We start from the raw sequence: 16,412 nt of genomic DNA on the forward strand, positions 1-16,412 counted from the left end.
TTTTATTTTAATATAATAAGAGAAATCGACGAGATATATATTCAATTTATATATTTTTTTATTAACTAAAATGGAATTTTGTAATTTGAAAAGAAAGATATTTTTTTTTATAAAAAATCTATGATGATACAAGAATTAGTTATCATATGTTAAGCTTTTGCAATTTAAACAAAATTCAAAAAAACTTTAAAAATTTATAAAATTCAGAAGAAAAAAAAATCTGAAAATATTTTCTTCAAATCCAACTATACTCCTATAATTACTTAAAAAAGCACAATTTATTTCACTTTTTCTAAAAAAAATAAAATTTCTTCCTATTTCATCTCAATCTAAATACAAAAATACATAATGAAGGAACGATCTCTTTCATATAACTCTTCGCCAAACTCAATTCTCCCAAAATTTCATTGAAGACCATTTGTCTTCTACTTTTGAAACAATGTCTTTCGAAGAAAAAAAAAGAAAGTCGTTGCTTAAGCTTACGATTGAATGAAAACATCACAAAGAAACATTGGACAAAGACTAAAGATGAACGTGTCGTAAATACATGGTGTAAATACATGGTGTAATGCTTCCGCCAATCTTTTTTTTTTAGTATACCCAAGTTCAAACATATGAGCAAAATTATGAGAGTACAAGGTCCGAAAAGAAAACTTAGTTTGTCTCAATGGAGCAACCAAAATGGAAGACACCATCGTTCGAAAAATGGCAGACATGATCTTTCGAGTAATAAAAAAGACCAACCTTCGTATTAGATTTAAGGAGAAGATGGTGAAAAATCCTCAATCAAAACATATATTTGGGTTCACTCCCTACCCACAAAATTGTGGTACTATGTCATACAAATTGTGGTACACTTCATTTGGAAATGTGATATACTTCATGTGGAAATGTGGTACTAAAAAAATACCCAGAGACTGAACATAAAACAAAACGACGGCTGGAGACTGAAGACCAATTTCCTGTAGATTTAACTATTAGTAATATTCTACCGTAGTTAATTAGATCTAACTATTAGTAATTTTATTTCCTTTTCAAAATTTTAAATTACATGTGTTATTTTAAACATCTATAATTGTAATCGATGTTAAATATTCTCAAGATGATTATCATTTCAAATTTTCTTTGAATCACTCCCCCAAATCAAAATTTCCATCAACGCAGACGCCAGGTAATTTACCTTACTTCAATGAAATCGTAAAAGAGTAACAGATGTATATTTTCCATGGTGTTGCCCTCCACAAAGACTAATCATCATATATTTGTTTTGAAGGGGAATGATGCAAGCAAAGCAAAATTCTCTAACTTCAAAATGGACATAATACATCTACTTTGATCACAAATCCAAAACTTACTATCACCAAAATGTCAAAAGGGGTAGGGTTTTATAACATAAATAATGAACAAGCTTGCAATTTTCACAAAGATATACATCCAGCACAACGCAGCAGCAAATGCACCCCAGCCCACGACGAGTTATGGCAGGCTCGAATGAACAAACACAGATACATCATATATGTGAACAGCTTTTTCCATCTACTCTAGCCGAACATTTTCTGCTCCCACACGAGTACCACAAGCCTTAGAAATTCAGCTTTGCATCCGGTAACCTGGAATCCTACCTGAAACAAATGGGCTGCCACTGCATATAAATGTAGGGGTTGAGGACGAAGATGGTGATACCTCGCTACCGCTGGTGCATTGCAAAGGCTCCAATGTCTCAACTACATCGCTCATCAAAGGTCTAGCTTTCGGGTTATGGCTCAAACAATAGTATGCCAAACTGCAAGCTTTTTGTGATGCTCTTACAGAGTACTGGTTTTCTAATCTAGGATCGATTATCTGAATCAATTTCCTCTTGTCATTTAGTTTTGGTCTGGCCCAATCTACCAGGCTAACTTCCTTGCTTGGCCTAGTCTTGTCAACAGACTTCCTTCCGGTTAATAGTTCCAGAAGAACTACTCCGAAACTGTAGACATCACTCCTAGCGGTAAGGTGCCCTGCCCATGTCATGTGGTGACATCAACCAGATACTCAGAGAACAGAAAAGCAACCAACAAATGAACTCCGAATTTTATGGAATGATAACCATCATTGAGAGATTAGTATTCCTTAAAAAAACAGATGTATCAATGGACTCTGAGTGCTTAAGGATGCATGTAAACAAATTACAAACCCGTAGTGATTTAACGAAGTAAGGATTCCAACTTCTGCGCCACATGCACATGGAGCTTAAAATGACATGGATCCCACAATCCCTTATTAAATCGGACGACATGATATATGTACACAATGCAGTGCATCAATCCATAAAGAAAGTAAGTCAGTCAGGCTTTCTAAAGCTTATTTTTGCATGCTAATATTTGCATCAACCCATAAAGAAAGTTTAATATATGTATACAATTATTTCAAATCCTTTATTTAATTCGAATATATTTTGATCTTTTGAATTTCAAATCTCTTCTCAATATTTTATATTTTTATTCTAGTCAATACCATCGATCCAAATACTCCCGAATTGGAGTCGTTTGAAATCTAAATTATGAATACTCACACCAACTCCATCGGTTTGGCTTTGAAAAGATATAGAAATAGCTGTATATTGGAACCCACAATAATGACTTATCATGACATAGTTCCAATCTCTTGCAACAAAATCATTTCACAAAGATGAATCTATTTTCTCATGTGGTGTATTGTTTATCTTGTTGAAGATCAAAAGGAGTGTGTGTGTGGTGGGGAAAGTTGCTAAGAGATTATTTTGAGCTCCATTGTCTTAATAAAAATATTTATTAAAATCTAATGACAATTTTTCAAACGAGCACAATGCAACTATGTTCTGAATTCTTGAATATATTTCATTCATGTAAGATTTTTTTAAGACAATAAATCTGGAGAGTATGGGAAAGGGGACATTGGATTTCGCTATTTGTAATTAATGTAATTTACTGAATCAAGCCTTCTTACTCTTAACATTGATATATGATGGCTGACATTAATATTAGACATCTCTCTAAATACATTTATCTTCAAGAGTTGGGATTACATTTCAAATAATAGAGAGATGTAAGAAGATATGCCAATAAAAGGCAATAGTAAAAATTAAGAGGTAATACCAGTCATGACATATTCTGGGGCCGCATAACCATAGGTACCCATAACTCGAGTGGATACATGGGTCTCGTCACCTTGTGGCCCCGCTTTTGCAAGCCCAAAATCAGAAAGTTTTGCCACATAATCCTGCAACCCATGCATAATTTATTAGCTAAAGTGATAAAGTTCCTTCTCCAAAATGGTTATCATTGAGAGATAGCTATTAACGTTGACATTTCCGTTCCTCTTTTATCTGATAATTTCCAGTATTTTGATCAGGTCATTCATTGTTTTTATTTTGAATCTTTGTAAGGCTTCCAGGAAAACCTTTTGCTGGACTTGATTAATTGCCCTTGTGCTTGATTGTAAAAGTAGACCACATGCTTAAGAATTGACTCACATATATATCCCCAAAGAAATAGGTGACAGTATAATCGAGTAATTTTTTCCCAGTTAAGAGCCCAGGAAGAGTGAAAAGGAAATATTTTAAATCAAAATATAACACCGCCACCTACCGAGTCCAGAAGAATGTTTGACGTCTTGAAGTCTCGATATATAACTGGCCTTTCAGCATTATGAAGGAAAGCAAGCCCTTTAGCGGCCCCAAGAGCAATCATCATCCTTGTTGACCAAGATAGTGGAGCAGTTGTTTCTGGATGCCTCAGAACATTCCAAGTAAATTTTAGCCAGAAAAAGATCAAATGAATCACACAAGAAAGAGAGATGCACTTTTCAGTATAGCACCCATGCCAAAGAAACACAGAATAATATATGCAAATGTGTTAACGACTTCGAAATCAAATAATGCAAACAAGGTAGAAAAGCTAGAATACAATGAGCAGAAAAAGGAGCTTTGTAGAACCAAACTGAGAAGAGAAATAATTGAGTGGAGATGTCTCCAATTAAATTTACTTAGCTCCAACACAATATACAAGCAATGATTGATTTAACCTTAAGAGTTATATCATGTCTAATTGCCGATTTTAAAAATTTGTTCACTGATCTTTTATGAGTTATGTCACTCCAATAATCATACCTCAATTTATTTAGGATCTCAACATAAAGCACCATTTGAATTGCATGAAAGTCTACATGAATCAGTTTACTGAACTATATGAAAATTCTGAACATCACCAGACTCTAAACTCATGCTAGACTGTTAACTCAGTGTTCTCCAACTGCATGCCAGTCATATCTCCTTCACAAAGCAGAAACATACACATAGGAACTAGGAAAGCAAATATCCGACTCCGGCACGAACCAAGATGGATCATCTTTCTTAAATAGAGGAAAATTCACCAAGCTAAAAAAAGTGAGGAGCCATTTTTTCACCAACGTTCTCACAAGAAAAAACGTAAATGAGATGGAAGAAAAACTTATTAGTAACAACAGCAAAAAAACTAAGCTTAGGAAGAAATAAACCTACTTCGAAAGAGGTGATTTTCAAGGCTTCCTCGAAACATGAACTCATAAACTAGTAACCTGTGATCGTCCTCACAGCAATATCCAATCAACTTTACCAAATTTGGGTGCCTGAGCTGCCCGAGGAAGTTGACCTCAGTCTGAAACAGGAAATCAACCAGGTCATTCAGATATTCTGGACATATTCATGAGGCCATAAGATGGAACTGTAGGGAAATTGATTAACCCAGCATTCATGGTAACTTCATGTCGCATGAAATGAAATTTTTACAAAGTAAAAACGGCTCGACTTGTAGAAGTTTAACTTTAGATACAATCAATTCTTTCACAAGAAGAAGAGTAACCATGAACATAAATAAAATAGGAGGAGGATTGAGTACATCATCCACCAACAACTTGAAATGAAGCACAGAAAACAATTGCAGTTAATACATGTAAGCACAAGAAAAAGGAAGTCAGTCCAGCAAGGGAAGAAAAAATCCAAAAACTCACAAGCCATTCACGGTGTCCTTGAAGGCCTTCCTTGTTCAGAACCTTAACCGCAACAGGGAGAGATTTGAGTCCAACCCGAACATTCTCATCAATGTAACCTTTGTACACGGTTCCAAAGCCACCTTCTCCAAGTATGTAGTCAGAACGGAAGCTTTTTGTGATGGTCTCAAGCTCAAAGAGGGTGAAGGCAATTACATGCGTGTACAGCAAGGAGTTTTTCCGAAAGTCCTCCAAGTTATGAGGTGTGGAGGGATCACTCAGATCTGACGTAGAGCGACTGTGTTTCCTCCCTAGACCTGATAGATTCCTGGTGGTAACTGGCAACACCTGGAGCTGCTGTTGAACTGCTCATTATTTTTCATTTCAATTCTAACATTAGTATCCTCGAACTTTTGAACCCCCCAGTTACACTATCTCCTCCATTCAAACGATAGGATGCAAATGCAATCAAGTGACGCAATGTCTCAACAATTACATAATGCTTATGCTTTGGGCAACAATCCCATTCACACCAAACCCAAAAAAAAGGAAAAAAACTACGCCATTGGAGAGCAAGCACAAAAAAAACTCAAAAGCAATCTCTTATAATTATGAAAAATATGGAGTAACATTAAACCCTAACTAAAACTTCCCACATTCAAAACGATAGAAATGGAATCACTAAGAGCTGAAATTATACAATGGTCACACATTTTGCATAATAACAATAATCACATGAAAAACCAAGCAGATATCAGTACTAGTACAACTGTTTACTCAAAAAACTTTAAAAAGAATAAAATGACTGGACATTCAGAACAAGAAGCTGGGAAAAAGAAGCTAAACCTAGATCTACCAGTGTACGGCGCAATGCAAGAAAAATGATAGTAGATGGGGGAACCTTGAGCGGTGGCGACGATGGCTGATTCCTCCCTAGTGCCGCAGTTGCCCATCATGTTTGTGAGGCAGTGAAGCAGTTGGTCTCATTCTTGGGGAAATTTAGGTGGGGCCTCACACTTCGAGGATTCAACTCTACTTGGCTTGTATGTATAGATACTTTTCTCCATTCGGACACAAAACTAAAACATCGGCAAATTTCAAATTTGATGAAATTGTCGTAGAAAATCATTATGGTTGAATAATTAGTTTGGACCAATAAAGGAAAACTTCTTAATTAGGGCCATATTGGGCTGTGCTGGTCTGGCCCAGCCCAGTTCAAGCTTATGACCGGTGGAGGGAAATAGTGGCGGGAAACTGGCCGTTTTCCCGCCATGGGCATATAAACCCTTCGTCCGCACCCTCCATATCTGAATCGTTTCGATTTCGAATCTAGAACCAAGCTCATATCTTGATTTTGTTAGCTGGAGAAGAGGGATAATTAGATTCCGGGAAATGGAGGGTTATGGCGGCGGCGGCGGCGGGGGATACTGTCTGGACGAGAAAGCAGTGCGGGTGGAGAACATCTTCTTGGAGTTTCTCAAGACATTCAGTCCGGAAGCGGAGGGAGGCCGTGGAGGCGGGCGGTATCCGCCGTACTACGAGGCTGAGGTAGAGGCGATGAGGCCCAACGAATCCAACACCATGTTCATCGATTTCTCACACGTCATGACCTTCAATAACATCGTACAGAAGGCAATCTCAGATGAATTTCTCCGCTTCGAGCCTTACTTGAATAATGCATGCAAGAGGTTTGTCATGGAGCTTAAGCCTACATTTATTGCTGATGATAATCAGAATAAGGACATTAACGTTGCGTTCTACAACCTCCCCATGGTCAAGAGGTGCTGCTAATTTACTTCTTTTTTAATCAGACAACGGTTGCGATTTGTTTTGTTTTTTTTTTTACCTCGATTGTGCGTTTTCGCAGATTGAGGGAATTGACCACCGCAGAGATAGGGAAGCTTGTGTCAGTGAGTGGCGTAGTCACTCGGACCAGCGAGGTCAGGCCCGAACTTCTTCAGGGCACTTTCAAATGTTTGGACTGTGGAAATGTCGTCAAGAATGTTGAACAGCAATTCAAGTACTCCGAGGTTATTCCCCCTCTAATACGTTCATATTAATGCATACATGACCAAAAAAATGTGGCCTTTTTGCCAAACTGTTATCTAGTGCTGGTTCTGCCATTTTAGTTAACTTGTTAGTCTATCTTTACCATGGGTTGAGCCAAGATTTTTTTTTTACCAGCTTCTAGAGTACATCCAAGTTTAAGAATTGAGGCAAGAAAGGATGAGCCATTGATCGGAACCAGAATTCAAATTAATTCCCTTATAATGAGTAATGAGTTTCAAATACTGGTTCTCCAGTGTCTGACACTGCAAATGGTTATTTATTTAATCCGAGCGAGTGTTGTAATTTAAGATTGTGCCAAAGAAACAGTTGACACCTATTTCTTGTATTTGGACTTGGGTGCTACGTTCCAATGAGTTTATAAAAAACATCTATATTTGTATTTGCTGTAATAAATAACGAAACTGATAGGACATGTCTCTGGGACGAAATTGATGCGAGCAGCAAGTTTACTATTGATGTTCTTATTGGTGCTACCTTCAACTGTTCGTCAAATCTTCTCTATCAATTCCATTTGTCTCTGAATCCCTCTGATCTTCTGCAGCCAATTATCTGCATGAATGCAACTTGCCATAACAGATCAAAGTGGGCGTTGCTGAGACAAGAAAGCAAGTTTGCAGACTGGCAGAGGGTTCGAATGCAGGAGACCTCCCAGGAAATACCTGCTGGCTCCCTTCCCAGATCACTGGATGTCATTCTACGTCATGATATTGTTGAACAAGCTAGGGCTGGTGACAGGTGAGGATCATTTATTTGCATTGTCGATGCTTTGTTTAATTGACTAGTGAAAAACTTCACGTTTGGTGCTTTAACTTTATAGGGTTGTATTCACTGGCACTGTTGTAGTTCTACCTGACATTCTAGCATTAGCCTCTCCAGGAGAGAGGTCTGAGTGCCGCAGAGAAGGATCTCAGGGTAAGAATGTAAATACTGGTCAAGAAGGTGCAAAAGGTCTTCGAGCTTTGGGTGTGAGAGACCTTTCTTACCGTCTTGCCTTTATAGCAAACTCAGTTCAGGTGCGTAATCCCTTTGATATTGTGCGTTTTAAAACATGATATTGGCTGAAGACTCTTGAAATGCTATGAACAAGTAAAACTCGACATAAGGTCACTAAGCTAATAAGCTGCATATTTAAGCTCTTAATTTTTTACTTCTTTCTTGATAAATGATTTTCTTTTTCCTTTCAAGATTTGTGATGGCCGAAGAGATAATGACATCCGAAATAGAAGGGATGTTGATGAGGATGATAGCCAGCAATACACGGTGGATTCCTTAATCAGCCAATTTTTTTTGTTCGAAGTTCAAGCTTGTTTTTCATATTTTATTCATCCAAAACTCTTGTAAAGCCTGTTTCTCTGAAGTTTTGATCTCCTTATTTGAAATATGCCTTTTTCCCCATGGTTTTACTGGTTGGACAGGCAGAAGACTTAAGTGAAATACACAGGATGAGAAACACACCCGACTTCTTTAATAAGCTTGTTGACAGCATTGCCCCAACGGTGTTTGGTCACCAAGATATCAAGCGAGCAATCCTGCTTATGCTTTTGGGTGGTATCCATAAGTTTACACATGAAGGCATCAACTTAAGAGGCGACATTAATGTTTGTGTTGTTGGTGATCCCAGCTGTGCGAAGTCTCAGTTTCTCAAGTATGCTGCCATTTGAATTTTATTTATGCCCTCTCATTAATTCACGGTCGTTCTAAGTTTTATTGTTCCACCCAACTTAGGTATGCCTCTCGTCTAGTTCCAAGGTCTGTCTACACTTCAGGAAAGTCCTCATCCGCTGCAGGGCTTACCGCGACGGTGGCCAAGGAACCAGAGACTGGTGAATTCTGCATTGAGGTAGTAATTTTTTCTATAGGTTTTATAACGAATGATTCATTTGAGAGCTTTAGATTCTGATGTGAGGTTCTTTTGGAAATGAAAAGTAAACTTGAACCTTGAGTGGCAAAACTTCTTTGCCTGTGTCCTACTTATGTGCTGTCTCTGTGCTAATATACTATCTGTTGATTTCTTTCAGGCTGGGGCACTGATGCTTGCTGACAATGGCATCTGTTGTATTGACGAATTCGACAAAATGGATGTCAGAGATCAGGTAATTGTAACTTAGTTGATATTTTCCCCTGCCTCTGCTACAAAATAGTTTAGAAAGGTGCTCATATGCACAATATGGATCAACTATATGGGATTGTATCTCATTCACACATCTCAAGGTTGCCATACATGAGGCTATGGAGCAACAGACAATAAGCATAACCAAAGCTGGAATTCAAGCAACTCTGAATGCTAGAACTTCAATTTTAGCTGCTGCCAATCCCGCAGGGGGGCGATATGACAAGACTAGACCCTTGAAGGTGAGTATTCATTTGTGTCTTGCCATTTGAATAAAACACCAGTATGGAAAGATCATGACCTTCTTTGAAAGTCTGGCCAGTTGGAGTTTGAAATGCCTTATTTTGTAGAGTAATGCTTCTATTATATACTTCTGTAGTACAATGTGGCTCTTCCTCCTGCAATTCTTTCAAGGTTCGACCTTGTATATGTTATGATTGATGACCCCGATGACCAAACTGATTTCCGCATTGCTCATCATATCGTGAGAGTTCATCAAAAGCACGAAGATGCACTTGATCCTCCATTTACTACTGGACAATTGAAACGCTACATCTTATATGCAAAGACTCTGAGACCAAAGGTTTGTTCTTCCCAGCATGGCAAGCATGTAATTTCAAATTCAAGATAATTGTTAATACCAATATGACAAGTTATATCGTCATGCAGCTAACCACTGAAGCTAGACAATGCTTGGTGGAATCGTATGTTTCTCTTCGCAGAGGTGATGCGGCTCCTGGCAGTAGAGTTGCTTATCGGATGACCGTGAGGCAACTGGAGGCGCTAATAAGGCTATCAGAGGCAATTGCACGAACTCATCTAGATACTGAGGTATACAAATCACTTTACAAATAATAAGTTGTCTGAATTTTCTTTGCGTTGATTTATTTATCTTGTGTGGTTAGGTGCATCCTCGCCACGTACGTCTTGCTGTGAGACTGCTAAAGACATCAATAATCAAGTGAGTGATCAAATACATTTCTTGAAAGTTAAGTACCTTAGTTATCACCCGTTGAATTAAGATTGATAGTTATTATTGTTCATTTGATTGAATTACAGCGTGGAATCAAGTGAAATTGATCTATCAGAGTTTCAGGAAGAGAATTATGACAATGATGGTGATGCCGATGGTAATGATGATGGAACTCGTGTTTCTAGCCGAGGCCAAAGCCATTCATCCAGTGAAACAGCTCAACCAGAATCTGAAAATAGGGGTTAGTGGAGAGTCATTCTAAATATTATATCTTCTTGCACTTTCTGAAGACGTACATCCTTCTATATCACTGGCATCTTTATTGTGCAGAAAATGGAGCAGGGATTGCTAGAAAGCAAGGAAATAAACTAGTAATAAGTGATGAATATTTTCAGCGAGTAACCCGTGCACTCATAATGCGACTCAGGCAACACGAAGAGACAATAACACAACAAGGTGGTTGTCATACATCATAATGACTTAAAATTTTACATATATATATTGAAAAAGACAAAAGTGAATAGAACGTCTCAAGAAGGGTGAAAAATTAAAGGATTGGAAAATATGAGAATAGGAAAATTAAGTGTTTCTTATTTATGTTGTAGGTTTCTATATTCTGGAGAAGTTTAATGTGAATATGCATGTTTATGTGTTCTTGTGACTGCAGGGACAGGATTGTCTGGAATGAAGCAGAGAGATTTAATTAAGTGGTATGTTGATCAGCAGAATGAGAAAAATAATTACAGCTCTATGGAAGAGGCAGCTGCTGAATTAACAAATGTGAAAGCCATTATTGAGGTACAAATTCACCCAATTAACGTCGATTACTATACTTCTTTATGAACAGAATTTTTTGACAGTAACTTCTAAATCGAAGTGATAATTGCTAAATATTCAATTAATGGTAAGTGAACGTGTGGTCTATATAGCAGAACTGAATGTTCTCATGTACATTATAAGCTGATTGACCATTTGTCTTGCGTTGTGTAACGAGGCCTATCACAAATATTCAGTTAACTTAGTGAAGGATTTACTCGCAAAACTTGGGGTTTTTCGCATTGTATATGATGATGCTGATTCGATTATTGGGTACGATGCAGAGTTTGATACGAAGAGAAGGCTATTTGATAGTCGTGTATGATGGGAGACGAGCGGAAGAGGGTGAGACCGCAAAAGCTCCATCAAGAAATGATAGGATATTAGATGTGGCTCCAAATTATTCTCTTGATTAATGGTATGCCACTGTTCTTTTATATTTCTTTAAGTTTGTACCTTAGTTATATGCCATTCTTGGTATGATCCGGTCATGGTTGGAGTTGTTCAAGGGAGTCCAACATTGGAAGCATAAATATCTATGTAATGAACACCAAGTAGATCTATCTATGAAAATTGAATGTGTATATTTGCATTCTAGATTATAGATGATCTGACACAAAGAATTTCATATCAACAAGGAAATCTGGATTATCTGTCAGTTGGCAGAACCTGCAACCAACGTACAATTGAAAATTAATAAGAAAAATAGGGGCCCTTTCCCAAAAGAGGACCCTTTTTGATGGCGTAAAAATAAACCATGCATGTATATAATCATTTTCGTGATAACATTTCTGTTACGTTTAAAGGGGAAAAAAAATTAAAGAATTTACACCTGAAATTTGAATTAAATTTCATAATCCATGAGGAGTCCCCAGTCTCCTAAGAAATAATTGCTGCTTGCTTGTCTCCTAGTTGTTTGGTTTTTTCTGTTGGATGATAGCCATGTGCACCGTTGGTATTCAAAAAGAGTTCATCTTTTACGTGAATTTTCAAACTGGCCCCTTAATTCTTAAAATATTCGATGACAGATTATTGTTATAGAAACTAAGTTTAATCTAAATTTCCTTCCACGCTATATATATAAATAATTTTTATACAAGATATATTTAATAAATTTACAATTGATGTCGGGTCCAAAAAATGAAGCGAAAAGCTCGTTAATTGCTAGCACGCATGCTGTATATTGTACACGTACTATTAAATTGAACAAATTTTGTAATTAAATTATTGAAATTTTATTATTTATTTTTTTTACTTGGTAAAATTAAATTACATATACATATGGGTTAATAAATAAAAACGTGAAAATATATATGTACAGATTATGATTTTTGAAAAAAAAATAGGAGGACCAGTGGTCCTTGCTAGGTTCATCCAATGTTTCAAAAATATTTAAAAATAACTAAATTAGGAATGCATCCGACTTAGTGCAATAAATACATGCACCCATAATTGGGACCTCAACCAATCTAATTCCTAACTACACATGAGACTAAGCGGCTATTGCTCGGTTTTGAATAAATTTGAGCGTGGGTCTCATGTGAGACCGTCTCACGGATCTTAATCTGTGAGACGGGTCAATCCTAATCATATTCACAATAAAAAGTAATATTTTTAGCATAAAAAGTAATATTTGTTCATGGATGACTCAAATAAGAGATCCGTCTCACACAAGTTTTTGCCTAAATAATTAAAATACATACAAGAACACATTTTTTTACTTTTTCTTTTTTTTTTTGGAAACCCATTCAAATATATTTTTGAATACATACGAAAAATTAAAATTTCTTCCTATAATTTTAATTCTAATCTGGTGGAGTCAATTGGTATTTCTGAATACAAGCACAAACTAAAATTGTTTTGTCAACAGTAACTTTCTCGTAAAATTTGATATCTTTTTTTCCCTTAAATATACATGTAAGTAGTAGAGACGGGCCTCAAGGTCAGCCAAGCGTGGGGAAAATTGCGAAAATGGATGAGAAAAATGATGATTCTCACGAACCGAGATTGTTTGCCTCCAGTTTTTTATATATAAACTCATTCATGGTGTTGGATTTCCTCTGCTTCATCCTCAGTCATGGCATCCCCTTAATATTTTCAATATTTTTTTCGTCCCTCAAATTTGTTTTTCTGGCTCCGTCCTTGATAACCGAACCACTAATCTCATCTAGGGATGACAATTTCATCCACTGGTTCAAGAACCTACGGATGCTACCCCAAACAGGGGTTGGTTCGAGATCATTTATCGGATGTATACACACACACACTCTCTGTTGGAGCGAAGATGAGGTTTAAAAATTCGGTCCACGTGAAGACGATGATGAAAAAAAAAAAAAAAGAGGACGACATGTTTTGGATTCAAGAGACACTATAATCATCCATAATCTTATCTTTCAAGGTAGTAAGGACACTTAAACCATAGATTTTTGGTAATCTTATGGTGCTACTCCTACCGTGGTAAACTTTCTATAATATTGATCGGTATTCCGACTCTAAAAATCTAATAAAACACTAACATTAAAAACTATTCATAATTTCAAAGTCTATACAATTTTTTTTTTTTTACTTCATGTTATCAAGAAAATAGACGCAGTGAATTTAATTTGTACTAGTGTTTCGTGTTGTTTTAGAAGACACGAAGTATCATTAGTACATTTTGTTTATAATTAACATAATGGGTTGGTAGGGGTGTTCATCGGTCGGTTCGGTTCGATTTTCGGTTTTCGGTTTTAGAAATATATAATCCGATATCCGAACCATTTTCCTTCGGTTCGGTTTTCTACCAAAACGGTTCGATTATTTCGGTCGGTTAATTCGGTTTTGGTATAATTATTTAAATTAATAATATAAATATATTGTAAAATATAATATGTTAACTTTCTACATGTTTTCTTAGTAAAATATTTAAATATAAAGTCTAAATTAATTAAACAAACAACAATCAACTAAAATTTGTTCAAAATAGTGTTTCATTCACTAAATATCATATCAAAATATATAATATAAATAAAAATATAAAAAAATTATTAATTTAATGAAATTTAGGTTTTTTCGGTTTGTTCGGTTTTGACATATATAATCTGAAATCGAACCAAATAAACTTCGGTTTTAACATTTATATCCGAATTACAACATTCGGCTTTCGATTCGGTTCGATGTTCGGTTTTTTCGGTTTGGATTTTCGTTTTTTTCGGTTTTATCCGAAGTTTGAACACCCCTATGATTTGGTAGGATATGATGTGAATGCCCGAGTTTTAATTTTTAAATTATTTTTTTATTGTAAATATAGATATGATTGACTTCTCACAAATAAAGATTCATGAAACTGTCTCACAATATACATATATTATATTTACATATATTATATATTTTTTCAACATGATAATGTCACTCAATTATTGATGGGCACGTGACGTATAACAAGAATATTTGACAATATTCCTTTTACAATGTAATGAGGGATCGCACTACATTTGCTAATTACGAAGATAAATAATTTATTTATTATTCAATAAGATTTTCTAATGATTTATTATTGAGTCAAAACATTTGTAAACATTAATTTAATTATTTATTTAAAAAAATAGATGATTGGACAACAATTTAATGTTTGAGGAAATATTTATTTATTATCTTTGAAATATCTGAATTTTTGTTATCGAATATAAATGATTTTAAGTATTAATAAACCAGCGAGGCCACGTGAGGTAGAAAAGACATTGGGTCCCGCTAATTGTCATTGCCACCTTTCAATCATCCTTTTGCCAGCTGTCATGGATGACATTTTTGACCTTCCATGTTTCTTGTTCTCATCAAATTCAAATAAACCTCCACTCATAATATATTCATAATACTAAATAATTAATACCAAAATATTTTTAATTTAATAGAATTATTTGATTTAAAAAGAAAATTTTATTAAGATTTTTTTATATAAAATATGAAGTGATTTGAGAAATTTTTTTAGTAGAATAATTATGAAATTAAATATTTTGATGTCTTCTAAAATAGTTATTCTAAAAATCTGATATTTAATAATATAATGTAGATTTATATACAAACGGTTGAAATGAAACTCAATTATTGTTTGTAATAAAATATACTAAAATTGAATATTTATTAAGTGAATAACACAGATAAACACTATTAATGTCACCATATCAAAATTTTTATAGATATAATCACAAATCACACATATTAAATGTTTACTTATATAGAGTATATACATCACTTCACAATATAATTGTAGCGATTAGGTTTTTTGTGAGATGGTTTAACGAATCGTTATCTGTGAGACGGGTCAACCATATCGATATTAACAATAAAAAGTAATACTCTTACCATATAAAATAATATTTTTCATGGATGACCCAAATAAGAGATCTGTCTCACAAAATACGACCCGTGAGACCGTCTCACAAAATATGACTCGTGAGACCGTTTCACACAAATTTTTGCCTTCTTTCACCAAAATAATACAGTAATCGGTCCTTCGAATTGCTTAAAATTTGAATTTATTCTCAAATTATGTCCAACAACTCCCTTCAAATCTGTGTCATATTTTATATTTCATATAACTATATTGTAAAATATGAAAATAAGCTAATGAATCTGTATACAATAACAAAAATATAATTTTAATACAAATGGGTTTTTGAAAATAAAACGACAAAATAAAATTGCGGAACTCTCATTTCAATAGAATAATTATATATATTTATATGAATATTGATGAAGTAAAACTCACTTATTATTTCATCACATTCGATAAATATGTTTCTGTTCATCCATGTTTAATGTATCAAAATTATATATATAATATATATATATAAATGATGTTTTAAAAAAATAAAAATATATCTATCTGTTGGCTGTTGCTGACACGCCTCCTGAGCCATTTTTTTTTATATTTTGGGCAATTGTATGGTTTGGGAATCAATTCATGATTGATTTTTTTATTTTATTTATTTATTTATTTATTTATCAAACCTACTCTGCACCTCTTATCATTTATTTCCACCAAATTATTCCTTCCCTCAAACACCCAAAATTTTCATATCCTTTGTCATCCTGAAATTATCTGTACTGTTATTCAAAGAAAGCTAGAATATGGCGAATTACTGGAAATCCAAGGTTCTTCCCAAGATCAAGAAAGTTTTCGAGAACCCCAAGAAGACCGCCGCCGCCGAAACTTGCAAGGCTTTCGATGAGTCTAAGGTGTAGTATATACGTACAGATGCATATACATACATACATATATGTAGATAGATATAAGCATACGTGTAGACGTACGTACGTACGTATGTGTGTATGTATATATACATACTGAACATGTTAGTCATGGATTGTGCAGGAGGAATACTCTAAAGCCTTTGAAGACAACAAGACTCAGCTTCAACCTAAGGTGGTTGAAATCTATGAAGCTTGCTCAGCTGAAATCAAGGTATCCAAATATAT

General features: G+C 35.1%; 3 protein-coding genes across 3 annotated transcripts in view; 2 read left to right on the forward strand and 1 right to left on the reverse strand.

Moving 5' to 3' along the window:
- Nucleotides 1-1,285: 1,285 nt before the first annotated feature.
- On the reverse strand, nt 1,286-6,115 carry LOC140976919 (probable serine/threonine-protein kinase PBL8). Its single transcript, XM_073441335.1, has 6 exons — nt 5,888-6,115; nt 5,008-5,351; nt 4,520-4,655; nt 3,609-3,745; nt 3,117-3,240; nt 1,286-2,000 (listed from the first exon to the last, which is right to left on the reverse strand). Exons 1-6 carry the CDS (start codon nt 5,940-5,942, stop codon nt 1,591-1,593), a joined length of 1,206 nt encoding a protein of 401 aa, XP_073297436.1. The 5' UTR covers nt 5,943-6,115; the 3' UTR covers nt 1,286-1,590.
- A 74-nt stretch (nt 6,116-6,189) lies between these two features.
- LOC140976918 (DNA replication licensing factor MCM6-like) lies at nt 6,190-11,534 on the forward strand. The gene is made up of 16 exons (XM_073441334.1): nt 6,190-6,767; nt 6,854-7,016; nt 7,598-7,791; nt 7,874-8,069; nt 8,242-8,316; nt 8,472-8,701; nt 8,782-8,896; nt 9,075-9,149; nt 9,268-9,408; nt 9,546-9,749; nt 9,836-9,997; nt 10,072-10,127; nt 10,226-10,380; nt 10,470-10,595; nt 10,807-10,937; nt 11,240-11,534. Exons 1-16 carry the CDS (start codon nt 6,379-6,381, stop codon nt 11,369-11,371), a joined length of 2,544 nt encoding a protein of 847 aa, XP_073297435.1. The 5' UTR covers nt 6,190-6,378; the 3' UTR covers nt 11,372-11,534.
- A 4,383-nt stretch (nt 11,535-15,917) lies between these two features.
- Nucleotides 15,918-16,412, forward strand: part of LOC140977722 (plasma membrane-associated cation-binding protein 1-like) — a 1,619-nt gene continuing 1,124 nt past the window's right edge. The window contains exons 1-2 of the mRNA XM_073442465.1: nt 15,918-16,172; nt 16,309-16,407. Of these exons, the coding sequence (XP_073298566.1) occupies nt 16,065-16,172; nt 16,309-16,407 (207 nt within the window). The 5' untranslated portion in view covers nt 15,918-16,064. The remainder of the gene's footprint in view (nt 16,173-16,308; nt 16,408-16,412) is intronic.

This window comes from Primulina huaijiensis, chromosome 5, assembly GCF_012295235.1.
Source record: "Primulina huaijiensis isolate GDHJ02 chromosome 5, ASM1229523v2, whole genome shotgun sequence".
NCBI lineage: Eukaryota > Viridiplantae > Streptophyta > Magnoliopsida > Lamiales > Gesneriaceae > Primulina > Primulina huaijiensis.